General features: G+C 41.8%; 1 protein-coding gene across 1 annotated transcript in view; it reads left to right on the top strand.

Moving 5' to 3' along the window:
• Positions 1 to 2,008: 2,008 nt before the first annotated feature.
• TBC1D4 (TBC1 domain family member 4) overlaps positions 2,009 to 16,859 on the top strand; it is a gene marked incomplete at its 5' end in the record, with an annotated part of 216,670 nt that continues 201,819 nt past the window's right edge. The window contains one exon of the mRNA XM_082675940.1: positions 2,009 to 2,506. Within this exon, the coding sequence (XP_082532066.1) occupies positions 2,009 to 2,506 (498 nt within the window). The remainder of the gene's footprint in view (positions 2,507 to 16,859) is intronic.

Here is a 16,859-nt window from a genome sequence, read left to right on the forward strand (position 1 = left end):
TTTGAAGGCCCATGCTTTGGAGACCTAACTGTTCTTCCAGAAGATAGCATTGAAAGTACCATGTTACACTCTGTGTGATCTCTGCTAATGGCACTTTGAAATTGTATTAGTTAAGTCATTTTAGATATAACATTTGTCACTGTGGATCCAGTTGTCAGGTACTTAGTTATCATTTCTTTGAAGAAATAAATTTTGAGGAGGTATGGGAGGAAGGAATACATTTTATAAAACATTACAGTGAAGCTCATGACTGACCTTTGAATAGTAGGAATTTTAAGTATGCTGTTAAAAATCTGTAAGGGACCGTTAAAATGATCAGACTGTAAGAGAAACGTGTGAGCTCACCAAACAGGGATTTCAGTGTAGATTTTGCCTTTATCAAATGAAGTTGAAGGAACAAGTTATAGTTAAAGTTTGAATGGAAGAGCCTGCCATTGTTGTTCCACATCTGATTGTTGCTGTTTACATTCCTTTATTGAGCCTACATCTTCATAAGCTTTTTGACAGGTATACGTTGAACACTTCTGTTTCATGGTCAAGACAGGATCAGAGACCATGGATACTGACAACTGATTTGTCTGTTTTCTTCTGTCTTTTTCCATGACTATATCTACTGCCTCATCTTGATTTACAAACAAAACCTAGAAAACCTACAAAAATAAGTGTTTTGTGGTTTATCTAGGAATAATATAGAAAATATTGCTGTTATTTTTGGTGAAGAAAATCAATTTTGTATAGTTTATTTCAACCTAAATAAAATGTGAATTTTGTTTAAAAAAAAAAAAAAAGAAAAACAAAGACCTAAAAAGCCTTAAAATTGTTTTTCTTTTTGTGCAGATGACCAAAGCACCTATGTGTGTTAATAAAAAAATCATAAATAAATTTCTTTTGAAATGGAAAAGAAATTTCATCGTAATTTCGTGATTTAAAACACGAGTATTTTTTTGGAGATTATTAGGAAATAATATTCAGAAATTATGATGCAGGCTTTAGAAGGAATTGAAACCAAGCAAATATGATTAATTAAATAAAAAAAAAAATCCCAGCGCCCCGTTGAGAGTGGTCCCCTCTCCAGGGGGCAGCAGAGACGCCCAGAAGAAGACGGAGATATCGGTGACCCGGGAGAAGATGAGTTGGTCCGGACAGTGCCGGCGCCGGGCGCAGTATTGCTGCCTGAGGGGCGGGTTGGAGGGGCGGTCTGGGATCGCGGCCGGAGAAAGAGGCGAAGAGGTGACTTCACAGATAAGCTTTTATAGGCACCACTCTCCGCCCGCCGGACGGGAGGCGGGGTGGCAGCCCGATTAAAGAAGCAGCCTGGAAGGAAGGAAGAAGCGAGGGAGGGACGGGAACAGTTGGAGGAGGAGCAGCGAGCTGGGCTGCGGCGACCGGAGGAGGAGCGGCCCCCGCGAGGCCACGTTTTGTTTTTGTTATTTTCCATCGAAATAGTTCTCGCAGGCCCTCCCAGAGAACCGATCGCGCCGAAGCCCGGGAGCCCCGACCTTCCAGGTGACAGCTGGTCACCCTGGTAGGAGTCAGCTCCGCCCCAAGTCACCCCCTCCGGCGCACAGCCCATTCCCCGCCCTGCCTCCCAGTGCCCGCCCGGGGCGAGCGCGGCGGCCGCAACGGCTCTGCAGCGCTGGAACCGGCGGCGACCGGCGGAGGCGCGGGGCCCTCGGCGTTGTCCTCTGACCCAGCGGAGCCGCGGACGAGGAAGGGGGAAGTGCGGCCCCAGGCTCGAGCCGGAGAAAGGAGGATAGCGATTTAACCCGCCCTCTCCTGCCAGTCCTGCTGCCGGGCTCTCCCCGGGTGCCCGCCGCCAGAGCCTGGGAGCCGCGCCCGAAGTGCCGCATGGGGCAGGGCCACTAAAGCGCGGAGTTCGGGGTCGCGCCGAGGCGGGCGCAGGGGCCCAGCGCAGCTGTTGGCACAGTTTCGGCGGCGCCTTCAACGCGAGAACTGGGGGCGCGGCGCGTCGATCCGGCCGCCTCCGTGCCCTCGGGAGGCGCGAGTTATGGAGCCCCCCAGCTGCCTTCAGGATGAGCCGTTCCCGCACCCTCTGGAGCCCGAGCCGGGCGCCACTGCGCAGCCTGGCCAGGGGAAGCCGGGAGACAAGAGGTTCCGGCTGTGGTACGTGGGAGGGTCGTGCCTGGACCGCAGGACCACGCTGCCCATGCTGCCCTGGCTCATGGCCGAGATCCGCCGGCGCAGCCAGAAGCCCGAGGCGGGCGGCTGCGGGGCGCCGGCGCCCCGCGAGGTGTTCCTGGTGCTCAGCGCGCCCCTCCTGCGCTGCGTGCCCGCGCCGGGCGCCGGTGCCGCTGGGGGCTGTGGCCCTACGGCCGCGCAGCCCAACCCGGCAGTGTTCATCTTCGAGCACAAGGCGCAGCACATCTCGCGCTTCATCCACAACAGCCACGACCTCACCTACTTTGCTTACCTGATCAAGGCGCAGCCAGACGACCCGGAGTCGCAGATGGCCTGCCACGTTTTCCGCGCCACAGACCCGAATCAGGCAAGACCGCGGCTCGGAGGCACGGGGGAGGGTCCATCACACCCGGGAGAAGTGGCAGGGCTGCAGGCGCTGGGACCCCACGTTAAAGACCGACTCTGGTCCAGCTCCTGGCGCGCGCCTTCCACGTGGCGCGCTTGAGCGCAGGCTGGTCCCGCTCCTGGGACCCCGAGTCCGGAGCTTGCTTCTGCCGGCAGTTCCTTCCCCGCAGGGCCGAGGAAGAGGGAGGGAGGCGGAGAGTGGTCTCGGGACAGTGGAGGAGCTGGTGCGCCCTAGGAGAATGCGGGAGCAGCGCGCGTGCCGGGAGGATCTCGATGTCTTGGGGTGTGCCTGGAGATGGCATCCCCGGCCTTGGCCGAGTGTGTGCGTGCGTGCACGCGTGTGTTTAAGAGGGAAAGCGGGAGAGGGTTGGGTTCCTAGAGGCCCCCGCACACACTCTCGGTCTTGGCCGAGTCCGGCACCTTGGCCCCTTAGGACAGTCGCATCCTAGTCACAGCAGCACCTGCAGATCTTGGATCTGGGAAGCTGTTTTGGAGCCCGGCTTAGAGAGAAGTTACTAGACGTTGTCAGATTGTCAGCAAAATACGAATCTGCCTTTAGATTTTGAGTGGAAAGACTTTTTTTTTTTTTTTTTTTTTGCAGTTTTTTCCACACTAAATGGAGACAGAATCAGTACCTACCTGGGTGATTTAAAAATCAGTGTTGTAGAAGAGGTGAACATCTCTTTTCTAATATTTCTCCAGAGTTTACTAAATCAAGGTGCCTGTTACCAAACTGCGTTTTACTTCCTTAAAAAAAACGGACACAGTCCTTTTTCCTCTGGAGAGTTATCTAAACAATCTTTACTACAGTGATTGTGTCTTGAAAAACAGCACCTCCCCCTTTTTAAAAAATGTGTAAGGAGTTTACCATATCAAAAGCCCCCCAGATGCTGTTATTTATAATAATTACTGACTGTTTGGGCAAAGTACTTTAAATTCTTGGGGAAAATAGTGTTGTCTAAATATAAATAAATAAAGTCTCAGTTGTACTATGTGGCGGGTTTCTTTAGCAGCTGGGAAATTAATAGTCAGATGAGAAAAACTTCCTATAAATAAGACTTTAATTTTTGAAAATTCATGTATTCTAGTATCTGTAATTGAAAGACTGTCCAATAGTTTTTCACAAAAAGGCCTGTAGCTGAGCTGAAGAAAATAAAGCTCATTGTTTTAGATTCCATCAGTTACTTTGTAAACTAGTTTAATATATCCTAAGGGCTCAGAACTCCCAATATTTTAGTTAATGTTACCGCTGTTACGTTATGGTAAAATACCTTATCACAGATGATCTCAGGATTCTAACCATGATTAAAATGAATTTCATTTTATGCTTATTTGTTAAAAATTTATTTTTAGCTTTCACCTAGGTTGAAATTGGAGTGCAGCATGTTCTTTATTCTGAACGTTATCACCATCTTTATTGTATTAAGATTTTTGGGTTCTGTCAGTAAGGTGGAAGTGGTTGCATTTTTCCAGGACTTTAAGGAATGTTTTATGATTCTTGGTGGTTATTTTCTTCAGATCTGATGCATGACACATCATTGCTAATTTCATTGATGGTCAAAGTTTGTTTATGGGTTATGGCACCTTAAATTCTCAACAGTGGCTGTTGAGTCTTCCCTGGCCTCATTGGAAGGTCAATTAAAATATCTCATTTTATTTACTTTCATTTTGTATTTAGATATTAGAGGTTGGATGCGCTCTTTACAAATAATAACATGCTTAGGCTTATTTCCCCCCTTTGGTCCTGTAGGAGGAGTGGAAGCCATATGGCTTTTTGATAAAAGAAAAAACAAACTTTTCCTGTTTATTGCCATTTCCCAGTTGAGTCTTTGATCTAAAGATATAGATTCCTATTTGCTCCAAGCCTAGAGAGCCCCTGGCAGAGGATCATTAATTTGAAATGCCAGTTGTTGTCTACCTAAGGATTATCTCCAGCTGTAGATCAGGGGTTACAAACTCAAACTGAGGGGAAGAAGGTTGAATGAGGGCCATAGAGGACTAGATAGAGAGGTCCTTTCTCAAGCTGCTGTTAGCTCCAACTGGAAATTACATGATCAGAATATAAGCCCAGCGTTGCCGGAGCTCCGGATTTCTCAAGAGAAGATGGAAATCTGGAGTTTTATGTATGAGTCCACATTTTAAAGTATCAGCAAATATTTTAAACATACAAGAATCCTATCTGGGCTAAACAAAACACATCTGAAGGTTGGCTTCAGAGATCTAAGGGCTGCCACGTTTGATCTTGGGCGTAAATATTTGTTGAGTGGACAAGTGCAGTCATTAGATACTGAGTACTGTTTGTCACATTTCCTATTGAAATAGTGGGGAGAGTTAGGATAATTTGGGGGGGAAAATTTATGAGTCAAACTCCCAGAAGTGATGATTCTGCAATTGAACTTGTGAGAGGGATGGATTCATCACAGTATTACCGTCTAGTAGTATGCCTCGTATAGAGTAGAACAGTATTACCATCTAGTAGTATGCCTAGTATAGAGTAGAACCTCTGGATCATTCTGAGCACGTTTGAGATGAGAAGGAAGAGGACCTGCTGTTTGCTTTGCTGCTGAGTTCTACATTTGAAGTAGAGAATTTTTTAGTTGGACTTTAAGATTATTGTTAAGTCTCCTAAGTATTTTCTACAGTCACTGAACAAAATATTGGAAGGTGGCCTGGAGCAGAAAGGCCTGAAAACATCCCCAAGTAAACTTGCCTCTGCTTTGTCTGTCATGCCTGTCTCTTTTCTGAAATGGGCCTGTCTGTAGGATGACCATATAATTTATTGTCTAATCCAGGACAATTTTTATTAAGAAAGGGGGCATCATTAAAATGACACAAGCATAACAGGTATAAAACTGGACCGTTTAGGGCAAACAGGGACATGGGTGACCATAGATAATTGGCAAAGTTCGTGTTTCTGCCAAGCCACTGAGATGGAGGATTGTGGTTTCTATATATAAAACGATAATGCCTTGCAACATATCTACTCACACATCTTCTTTTTGGGGGCGGGGGTGTGGATCTACATGTGACCTCAGAGATGGGAACACTGCGCAAGTAGCTTGGGTCTGTTGTGGGGAGTTGCCATAGTGATGTGCCCTGTGGCTCCACACCTTCCGGGTCAGAGTCAACCTAAGGATGCTCAACCTGGGTCAGCCTGAAGCAGTGCTCAGCCAGAATGGTCTGATACATACATAGCTATTTCTGCCAGGTGCAAGAGGGGTATGGGTTGGGAGCAAATGAACCAGTTTCAGATCAAATATATGCCAATACAGATTGGATCCCATTTATTCAAGATGTGTAGTCTTGCATAGGAGGAATGTCAGACTTAGCACATTTCAGCCAAAGTTGGATATTTGAACTAGTAAAAGTGCTTAACTGTACATAACTTAATAAACAAATCACACTGGCATAAATGGAGTTGTAGACTTAAAACTGGTTGGAGAACCAAGAATATCTGATTCTCTACCTTACATCTTGGGAAGGTCACTAATATTCCTCAAATACTTACCTTTAAACTACGTTCAGAAAGAGGCTATGTATATATATATATATAGCATTATCTCCATTTCCCTATTAAAAAGTAGAATTTGTTTTATGTTATATATATTTTTATCATATTAAAAAATAAGAATTGTTAGTGTTTATAACTATTGTTAGAGAATAAAGGTGTTATTTATCATTTCCATTAGACAACAGCATATACTTCATAATTATAGAATGACTAGTCCTAAAAAGACAAAAACATGATTGCTATAATTTTCATTGATTTTGTTTATGTATATATTTCTTGAAGCTCGAAAGAACGTACTTTCAAAGAGCTTTTACAAACTGTGTTCTTAAAATTAAAAAATGAACTTGACACCAGTTCTTTTAGCACTAAATTCTCTAAGTCTGTGGGTTTTTTGTTTGTTTCTCTTAAAATATTTAGTATTTTCTGAGCTTTACTCAGGTAACCAATTTTCAACTTAATTTTCAGTGATATACTTCAAAAAGGTCATTTTCAGTTCTTCCTCAGAGTTAAGGGTCAGTGGCTCTGGGAGTATGCTAGCAAGGAAACCAGAGAAATAGAAATCTGGAAATGTTCACACTTCTCTGTTTGCTTTCTGAGTACTTTGTGCTATTCTGGGTAGATCTCTCCTCATGTTTGCTGTAGTCATTTTTTTTTTTTTTTTAATATTTGGTTGCACTGGGTCTTTGTTGCTGCACGCGGGCTTTCTCAAGTTGTGGCAAGCAGGGGCTACTCTTCGTTGAGGTGCGCAGGCTTCTCATTGTGGTGGCTTCTCTTGTTGTGGCCCGCGGGCTCTAGAGTGCAGGCTCAGTGGTTGTGGTGCACAGGCTTAGTTGCTCTGTGGCTTGTGGGATCTTCCCAGACCAGGGCTCGAACCTGTGTCCCCTGCATTGGCAAGTGGGTTCTTAACCACTGCGCCACCAGGGAAACCTCTCTCTCCCCTTCTGATTTGAGGTGGATTAATTTGCCCTGGCTCTGTGGTAGAATCTTGACTACAATATTTAGAGGAAAGGTAAAAATGTCAAGTTCCCTGATGATGTTCAGACTACTGGCCTGGGGACCACAGTTTGAGAACTGCCCTCAGTGATTTTGTTCATCTGGTTGGGAATATGACCACTTCTGTTCCCCTGGTTATTTTTGTAGTTGTTTTCAGACTTGAAAGTTCAGGCTGAGTGTGAGGAGGAGGAATACGGGACTACAGAAGATTTTTAAGAAACTCGTCATTTTCTAGCTTAATAGCTTTGCATATCTTCTTCTCCAGACAGACATTATTCTGCCAGGCGTGATAAGACTAGCCATATGTTGAATGAAAACTTTACCTTTCAAGCCAAAGTTTTAAGTTCTGCAGATGGAATAAACAATTTTTAGGGACTATATTCTAATGTTGGGCTTCCCTGGTGGCACAGTGGTTAAGAATCTGCCTGCCGGTGCAGGGGACATGGGTTCGAGCCCCGGTCTAGGAAGATCCCACATGCCGCGGAGCAACTAAGCCCCTGTGCCACAACTACTGAACATCATCAGGGAACTTGACATCACCAAAAACTGAGGGTGGGGTCCACCAGTCTGTTCTAACAAGCCGACCAGGTGATTCTGACACATTTACAGATGAGAACACGGAGGTAAAGAAAGGTTAAATATTTCCCCGAGGATACAAGCCTTGTAATGATAGAAGCTGATTCCAGTCTGGGTAGATAGTTCTCTTATCTGCTGCTCTGGAATGCAATTGTTGAAAAATTAGCTTTTAGTCATTAGTAATATGAAGTTTTATTCTATCGCTTTTTCCCATTCTTTTTTAAGATAGCTGTTTTCCAGTTTTATTGAGGTATAATTAATGAGCAAGAATTGTAGGGACTTCCCTGGTGGTGCAGTGGTTAAGAATCCGCCTGCTAATGCAGGGGACACGGGTTCAAGCCCTGGTCCGAGAAGATCCCACATGCCGCAGAGCAACTAAGCCCGTGTGCCACAACTACTGAGCCTGCGCTCTAGAGCCCGCAAGCCACAACTGCTGAACCCACTTGCCACAGCTACTGAAGCCCGTGTGCCTAGAGCCCCTGCTCCGCAACAAGAGAAGCCACAGCAATGAGAAGCCCACTCACCGCAATGAAGAGTAGCCCCCGCTTGCCGCAACTAGAGAAAGCCCGCACGCAGCAACGAAGACCCAATGCAGCCAAAAATAAAATAAATAAATAAATTTATAAAAAAAAAATTGTATATATTTAAAGCTACAGTGTGGTGTTTTGATATACGTATCAAATGAAAGGGTTACCACAATCAAGCTAATTAACATATCCATCAACTCACATGGTTATCGTTTTGTCTGTGTATGCTGAGAAAACTTAAGATCTACTCTTTTAGCAAATTTCAGGTATACAATATAGTATTATTAACTATAGCCACCATGCTTTCTGTACATTAGATCTTCAAAACTTTCTCATCCTGCATAACTGAAAGTTGGTACCCTTTGACCAACATCTCCCCATGTCTCCCATCCCCCATCCCCTGGCAACCACTATTCTACTCTCTGCATTTCTGAGTTTGACTTTTTAGATTCTGTATATAAGTGAGATCATGCAGTATTTGTCCACTTCCCCCCACTTTTATATTAAAAATCTCCACAGTTAAATATGCTCATTAAATTTGTAAAATAATAATGAAATGCTGAATGCATGCTTGGATATAGTTTTGCCAGTGTGTATTTTTGTTTTAATGGAAAGTAAAAAAAGTCTGTATGATTTGTTAGGCTGGTGTAACTGAACTCCGGTGTATCTTTTACGTAGTGTCCTTAGGAGTGGCAGGGAAGTAAATTATGAGAGTCTGTTTGCAACCTTTTTAACTACTTTAGAATAAAAAATCTTTAGGGTATATATTTAAGAACAGGTACAACCATGCATTTGAATATATTTTAGTGACTCATAAAGGATACAAATATTGTGAAGTATAACAAAGTACGAAGTATAAATTATAAACTGTATTATAATATAAAAGTATATAATTATATAGTATAAAGTGTAAAATTATACTATAAAAATAATGCATCTTACCATCATTATAAAACATACAATAAAGCAAGAAATATTGGCACCAAGTTGTGCTATTTTAATTACCTTGGGTTAAAGGGAAAAGAATATGTAAATTTTTAAGGTTAGATAAAGCCCATTGACCTAATGGGCTGATGTATGGTTTTGTAAGAGTTCAAGTAGAGAAAAATGGTTCATAAAAAAGCAATCTTGGAGTCCACAGTAACATTAGCATGCTGAACTTGTGCTGTAGCATTCAGTGCTGTAGGCATGTGCTTTGAAAAATAACATCTTTCATCCCATTGAATTTAGCTTGTTAGTATAATTATTCCTAGTTTTATGCTTGCGTTTGTGGGTATTTTGTAAATTGGTTTTGGTTTTAAAGCTTTTTAGATTTTACCTCCTCACCTCCCCCTTTCTTTGTTCTGTAAAATGAACTATAGCACCCAGACCCCGGTAAGATGGGTCTCAAGGACACTAGTCCATCATCTTCTCAGACTCTTGACTTTCTGAATAAAGTAGCTATAATTTGCTCCAAAAAGGAAAAAAAAAAAGCTTTTTAAAAGCTAGAGCTGTAAGCATCTAAAGTTTATATCTAGATTTTTGTGAACATATTTAAATAAAGTAACAGTAAAATAATTATGTTAACACCTTAATTTACCTTTAAAAGGATTCTGAACAACTATAAGTTTGGAAAACTCCTGGCTTAAACTTTCAGGTGTTATTTAATATGATTCCAGTCATCTATGATCCTATGACAGAAAGGGAAAAAATATGAGATTAAAATTTTGGTTGGTTTAATTTCAGATAATCTTAACGCAGGTTTTTGCAGCCCTATGAAAAAGATACGGAGTTATTCTTTTTCAAGTTACCGATCCCTTTCAAGTTTCATTTCTTGTAAGAGGTTGGGTTCGAAAGAGGATCTCCAAGTAATGGGATCTTCCTGGTTAAATATAGAAGCCTAAATTTGCTGCTTCAGTTCTTTTATTTTGTGGATGCCCTTAACTAGTTGGACAGTCTTCACTTTGGCACTGTTGTGAATTTTTACAGGAATTTCTAAAATTCTCAAATTTAGAACTGTGGAACTTTGTACTACCAGTATTATATAACTTGTGAGTAGTTTATGATCAGTTTCAGATTGCAAGTCAGTGCTTCTGGTTGAGCAAATCAAGTAGTATTTTGTATCTCACAATTGTATCTTCATACACATTTTCAGTAATTCATTATACAATGTGGACAAATACCTTATGGCTTAAGCTTTTACAAACAAATAAGCAAGTCTGTTTTCTGGCCCCAGACAGCTCCCAGCTTTTTCAGTTCACCTCTTGCTCTGGTTTCAGCCATTTAATTCTCATTAGCTAGGCAGCTTGAGATTCTTCTGAGTTTACCTGAAGTTAAACTGATGGCCTTCTCGCTTGGTTCTACAAATATTTCCTCTCCTTAGATTTCCAGTGACATGTACTTTATACCTGGTGGGATACCCGATTACTCTGTGTTGTATCTGTCTGATCCTGTTGCTCACTTTGAAGACCGGCCATGGCTCACGGGACCAGCCGCTCCGCGGCATGTGGGATCTTCCCGGACCAGGGCACGAACCCGTGTCCCCTGCATCGGCAGGCAGACTCTCAACCACTGCGCCACCAGGGAAGCCCTACTCTCTGACTCTTTGAATATTGTGCACTGCCTGCTTGATTGAATTTCTTTTCAGTTTTGGAAGCTGGCCTTCCCTCTTCTGAGGAACGATCTGTTGTCCGGTCCTTAACCCTTCCTGTTGGTGCCCTCCAAAGCTGTTAACCATTGTTTACTGATTTTATTTCAGTTTTCATATGGAACTTGGCTAAGGCCAGTTGTCATGAATATGGCCTAGTGGTAGTAGGTAGTAGGCATGACCCCTCTATATTCATCCATAATTCTTTTATCTAATTCGAGGAGGGTTCCATAGGCTGGATCTAGGACACCAGATTTCTGCCTAGTTTCTGATAGTACTAGTAAAGCAATATGACAGTGGGTGGTATTATATTTAGTTTCTTGACAGCCCTTTATGTTTTAACTTCCCCTATTGATCCTAAATTCAAATGGTCAAATTTTTCTGTTAAAATATTAACTGGCATTTGATAAATTTGCTTGTTCTATATTCTAAGTGTGTTAGCTATAGCAGTTGACTACTAACCCATAGCTAAAATGCCATTTGGGGTCTGGAAGTTAATTGGTGTTAACCCTTCTATTGGAAGTGAGGTTGAAGATATATATTTGAAATTATATTGTTCATTTTAATAAGTGAAGTGTGAACATGACTAAATTAAATCTATCTTAATATATGAGAAAGTATAGGAGTTCTCTGAAATAAAGAGTATATAAAAACAGTCTTTAATTTCTCAACTATTCTTACCTAAGTCCACCTTGTAGTTTAAGAGAGTTTGTTATCTCTCTTTTGCTTCCACCACAATTATCTAGCATTTGATTCTACCTTTAGAAATTATACTCGAAACTTCTACGAACCAGGTTAAAAAAATAATAGATATGTATTAATAATACCTCTAAGCAGTATATATTTATTAATGTTCTTGACCAGAGGGTCTCAGACTTTAACATGCATCACCTGTAGGGTTTGTTTTACTACTGATTGCTGGATCCCCACCCCAGAGTTTCTGATTCACTTAGTCTGGGGTGAGGTCCAGAATTTGCATTTCTAACAATTCCCAGGTGATACTGATGCTGCTGGTCCAAGACCACACTTTGATAACCACTGCTTTAGACCAGGGGCTGGCAAACTATGCCCCTTAATTTTGTAAATACAGTTTTATTTGAACACAACCCCACTCGTCTGTTTACTTATTATCTATGGCTGCTTTCATGCTGCAATGACAGTACTGAGTATTTTTGACAGAGACCCTATGGTCCCCAAGCCCCAAGTCTTTATTATCTGGTCTTTTATAGAAAATGATTGCTGACCCCTGCTCTAGACAATCCTGTTAAAAACAGGTGTTTCTTATCCCCATTTTATAGGTGAGAAAACTAAGTCAGTAATTTTCCTACAAAGACACAAGCCAGCAAGTAACAGCAGATCTGGATTTCCAAACCTCATGCACTTTGTAAAAGCTACTTTGTAAATTTTTGCTAATGGCTCCCAAACTTATCTCTGTAGCTCAGCCCTCTCCTCTGAGCACCAGCTTCTTTCAGCATCTAAATGCTTACTTGACATCTGCACTGGAATATGTAGCTGTTGATGCTTATAACCTAGGAATTATATTTGAGTCCTACTTTTCACTTCCCAGTTACAGTCCTTGAAGGAAGTCATCATGTTGATTCTGCCTCCAAAACTTAGTTTTTAATATGTCCATGTCTTTCCATGACCACTGCCACCACCTGGGTCTAACTCCCATCATGTCTTTTTGGGACTATTAGACTCCTCTCAGCTATTCTCCCTGCTCTACTCTTGCTCTCCTATCAACCCCTTCTTCAGTGGAGCAGTAGGAGTCGTGCTTATAAAGCACAAACCAGAGCAGGTTCCCTTTGCTCTCCGAGTAATAGCGCAGATTCCTTCTCACGTGACTCTGCTCGACTCTGCTCCCTTTGTCTCTCCAGTCTTCTTTTAGACTGCCCCTCTCCAGCACGCTCCCTATGTTTCAGCCATCCTTAACCAAGCCCAACTCAGATCACTTCAAAGTGTTTGTGTGTGTGGTTCCCATTACTTTCTAGATTAGTTTTTTTCCTCAGGTTTCAGTTCTTTGCTTAACTCACAAATGTCACTTCCTTAGATTGGCCTCCAGTGATCCTCTATCTAATAAAGTCGGTAAGTATCCCAATTTTTCACTTCTATTTCAGCCTTTTATTTATTTTCCTTTTGGCACCTACACATTTAAAACTAATTTTTTTTTTTTTTTTTTTTTTGCGGTACTTTTTTTTTTTTTGCGGCCTCTCACGGTCGTGGCCTCTCCCATTGCGGAGCACAGGCTCCGGACGCGCAGGCTCAACGGCCATGGCTCACGGGCCCAGCCGCTCCGCGGCATGTGGGATCTTCCCGGACCGGGGCATGAACCCGCGTCCCCTGCATCAGCAGGTGGACTCTCAACCACTGCACCACCAGGGAAGCCCTTAAAATTAATTTTTAAAGCGCGTTTTGTGGGTACTGTCACCACCTCTAGAATGTAAGTTCTAAAGGGAGAGCAATCTTGTCTGTTCACGGTTGTATGCCCCAGACCTAGTTCTATAGTAAAGGTCCATTCCAACAAATTGAGTAAGTAGGAATTGGTCCCTGCCCTCAGGGAATTTAAATCCACTGGTGAGAACTTAAAGTCTATTGGCAACGATATGCATATGCTCTCATACTTGTTTGTTGCCTTTCATTAATTTTAATGTGTTTATTGTATTGGTTGCACAGTATTTTTTGTTATGAATGTTTATAATTGTAGAGACATCATAGTGCTTACAATATTAAATGGGATTATAAGACAGACTTTTCTTTAATAAGTAAATTGTGTAGTTTATGAAAAAAATTTTGTAGACTAATTTGAGTTGGACTTTTCCCTCCCCTATCAAAATACAGGAAGTTTAGTGAAGCTGCCAATGTGAGAATAGGCGTTTCCACGGCCTTTTCTTTGAATAATGTGAATCAAGCATTCACGCATCTGGAAGATGATCAGCAAGAGTGGCGTTGTAAATACATCCTTGCAAGAATTGGATATTTTTTAGTTTCAGTTCAGTTGTTATTTAGGCTTCTCTGTGGAGATACAATCTGATTTGGAAGGCTGTTTAGTTTCAAAATACTTCGAATGGCTTCTGTAAGTTTTTACTCCCAAATCTACAATGGACCATTTTCTTAGGCACTGATTTTTAAACCTTATTGGAAGTGCCTAAGAGGTGTCTCAAAATTTTTTTTAAAATCAAAAAGGGAAATGAATAAATGGAGAAGAGATCCACCAGGGTGAGACCAGGGATGGGAAAGAAAAAAAACTATGGCCAGTGTCTACAGTGAACTGTTGACCAATATTAAGATGTACGGTTCGTATTCTGGATTTTTTTGTTTGCTTAAACAGCATGCCCTTGTGACAGAGTATATATTTTTTTACTTCCCTTGTGTTCTTTTTATCTAATGTTTATAATTAGAGCAGTTGATAGGTTGGATTATAGTTTTCAGTGGCCAGTGGGATGTGTACCAAGATACACATGAGGGTAATATTCATGCTCGGCAGTAACCCCATGGGTTGGGGTTTGACTTTAAAGAATAAACAACACAAGGAAAGATAACCTTATTTTTCCAGGAAAAAGTAAAAAGTGCCACAGTCATTTACATTTATAAATACAGGCCCTCTGTCTCTTCTCGTCCTCAAAAAGGGCATTTCCTCCCCATTCCCTCATTGCCTTCAGGCATAATTTGTCCATCCATGAGCATCTCCACATTTTCTTCAACGTGTGGTCCCTTTCATGGTGTAGGAGACCCTTTTGCTCCGTTGATAGAGCAGCGTGTTTACTAAATGAGCATCTCTGGTTCGTCATCTCCCTTTTTTTAATGATGGAAATGATCTTTGAAAACCAGCTTTCCATTAGTAAGCTCGGCTTGAAGACATAAATATTGCTGATGGTGCATTTTTCAAGACCAAACATATAGCTGCTTATTAAGGCAAAAGGCAAACATAGAAATAGTTTAATAGCAGGTTTGCCTATTTAGCAGATTGTTTTCTTTTATTCCCGGAGTGGAAGATAAACTCGCAAGTCACTCTGTAGAAGGACAGGCTATAATATACATACTGAGCGTGAAAGTTGATGTCTGTCAGCAGTGGATTTACTTTACCCCGTTCACATTACCCTTGTTTACTTAGGAACCAGGCAGGTTAATAGCTTTTGTGTGAACGTGATTGTACCAATTAGTAGTTTCTCTGGAGATGTTGTTTGCTGTGATTAGGCTATGATGTTTCTGCTGAGAGTGGAGTTAATTCTGGACATTGACAGTGGGAGCCGGCATGTATGTCCTGTAATTTTTTCTTAGCTGTTTACATTTTCCAGATGATTTATTTTTAAAAGTCATGCTGTCACCATGAAAGAAAATTACAACAAATGGTCTGCGGATACTCAGATCTCTATAAATCAAGTGGAGACTTTGATTGGTTTATTAAAATTGTTGATTTAAAAAAATGTTTCAATTGCCTCAGTACCTGATACTACAAAGGGCTTTGTATATGTTTTCAGTTTTTGGTTCTTACTCTTAATGAACAAAGTGTTTGTCTAATGCAGATAGGCTAAATGAGGATGAAAATCCCATCCTTTACTCAAATCATTCTCTATTTTGGACATGTTCACATATTAATCTATCTCAAAAGAAGTGACTGTCTCCTGCTGGAGTTTTCATTTGCTGGTTGGTAGCTTTGCAAAGAAGAAAAGACTATTGACTCTGCGGGTGTGACCATGTGGAACAGAGATAACAGACCTTCAACTAGAGAAGTCAGACTGGACACAGGAAATTGAAGCTCTGGACCACACTCTTCCATAATTAAACATGTGACACAAATGCTCTGTTAATCTGGGTCACGGTTTTACAATTTGTTCCTTTGTTCATTACCTCATTTGTTCATTCACTCATTCTTTCAACCATCTATTCATTTGTTCACTTATCAGGGGAACTGAATGCTTCCTGTGTGCCTGGCGCTCCATTGGAGACTGATATGTATAAAACAAAAACATTCCCTGCTTCATGTATCTTAGAGTTTTGTGGAGGAGTGAGACAAAAGTGAGTAAAAAGAATAGCATATTGTAGTAGTTGAGTGCCTGGGCTGGGCTCTGAAGTGTAATCACTGTGACTCAAAGCTCTACCGCTGTGGGCTCCATGCCCTGGGGAAGTTCCTGCATCTCTTTGTACCTTGGTCTCCTCATCTGTAATATGGAGATGGTAGCATTGTTATGAAGGTTAAGTGAGTCCATTTATATAAGGCATTTAGAACGCTGCCATCTCAAAGTATTAGGGAAATGTTAGCTACATGTCCACAAGTGTCCAATTTCAAAGATGATAGGGGCTGTGAGGGAAAAGAACGTGGTGCTATGAGAGAATAAAAGCAGGAAACTTTTGATTGGGCTGTGTAGTAGATTCTCCAGCTCTCTTTTACTAATAAAACCTTAAAATTTTCTTCATTTATCTCTCCCTCTGCCACTCAGCCCATATGCTACAAAAGGCTGGCCCCATCCCCAGCTTGAAAGTGGGAAATGCCATTGATTTATCCAGGATTCCTGCAGCAAGCCAGTTTTATAAGTTTGTACCTGGAGACCCAGTAGTCCCAGGGAATGTATCCGTTTGTGCCAGTGCAAGATGAGAGAAATTTTCTTGGGGCTCCTGAGAAAGGAGCCTTGGTTGTTGTTTCCTCCTTGGTTGTTGTGTGTAGATTTAAAGCCTGGAACTGTTATTGTTATTTCACTGCCAGAGTGATGATGAAACAGAGGAGGGCACTCTGGAGAAAAACTAAACTCTGATAGGAACAGTCCAGATTACCACCTACATGCAGACGTTTTCAGTTTACGTGAGTTGAGTTGTGTTTTCTGCTACTCATAGTGAAGAGTAAGAGATGAGTCAAGGGAGGCTTACTGTGGAGATGACAATTAAGGATGATGCCCGTTTGCTGACTTTTTCTTTTTTTTTTTAATAATGGGTGGGTTTGTTACCATTTACAGATAAGAGGAAGGCAAGTTGGAGGAGTGGGGGAGAAATAGGTTTTAGGGCAAAAATCTCATTTGTAAAATGAGAAGGCTGGATGTTAGCAGTGATTTCTTTTTCTGACCGAATATTCCTAAGAGAGATTACATCC

Source organism: Grampus griseus (assembly GCF_964374135.1).
Source record: "Grampus griseus genome assembly, chromosome: 18".
Classification (NCBI taxonomy): domain Eukaryota; kingdom Metazoa; phylum Chordata; class Mammalia; order Artiodactyla; family Delphinidae; genus Grampus; species Grampus griseus.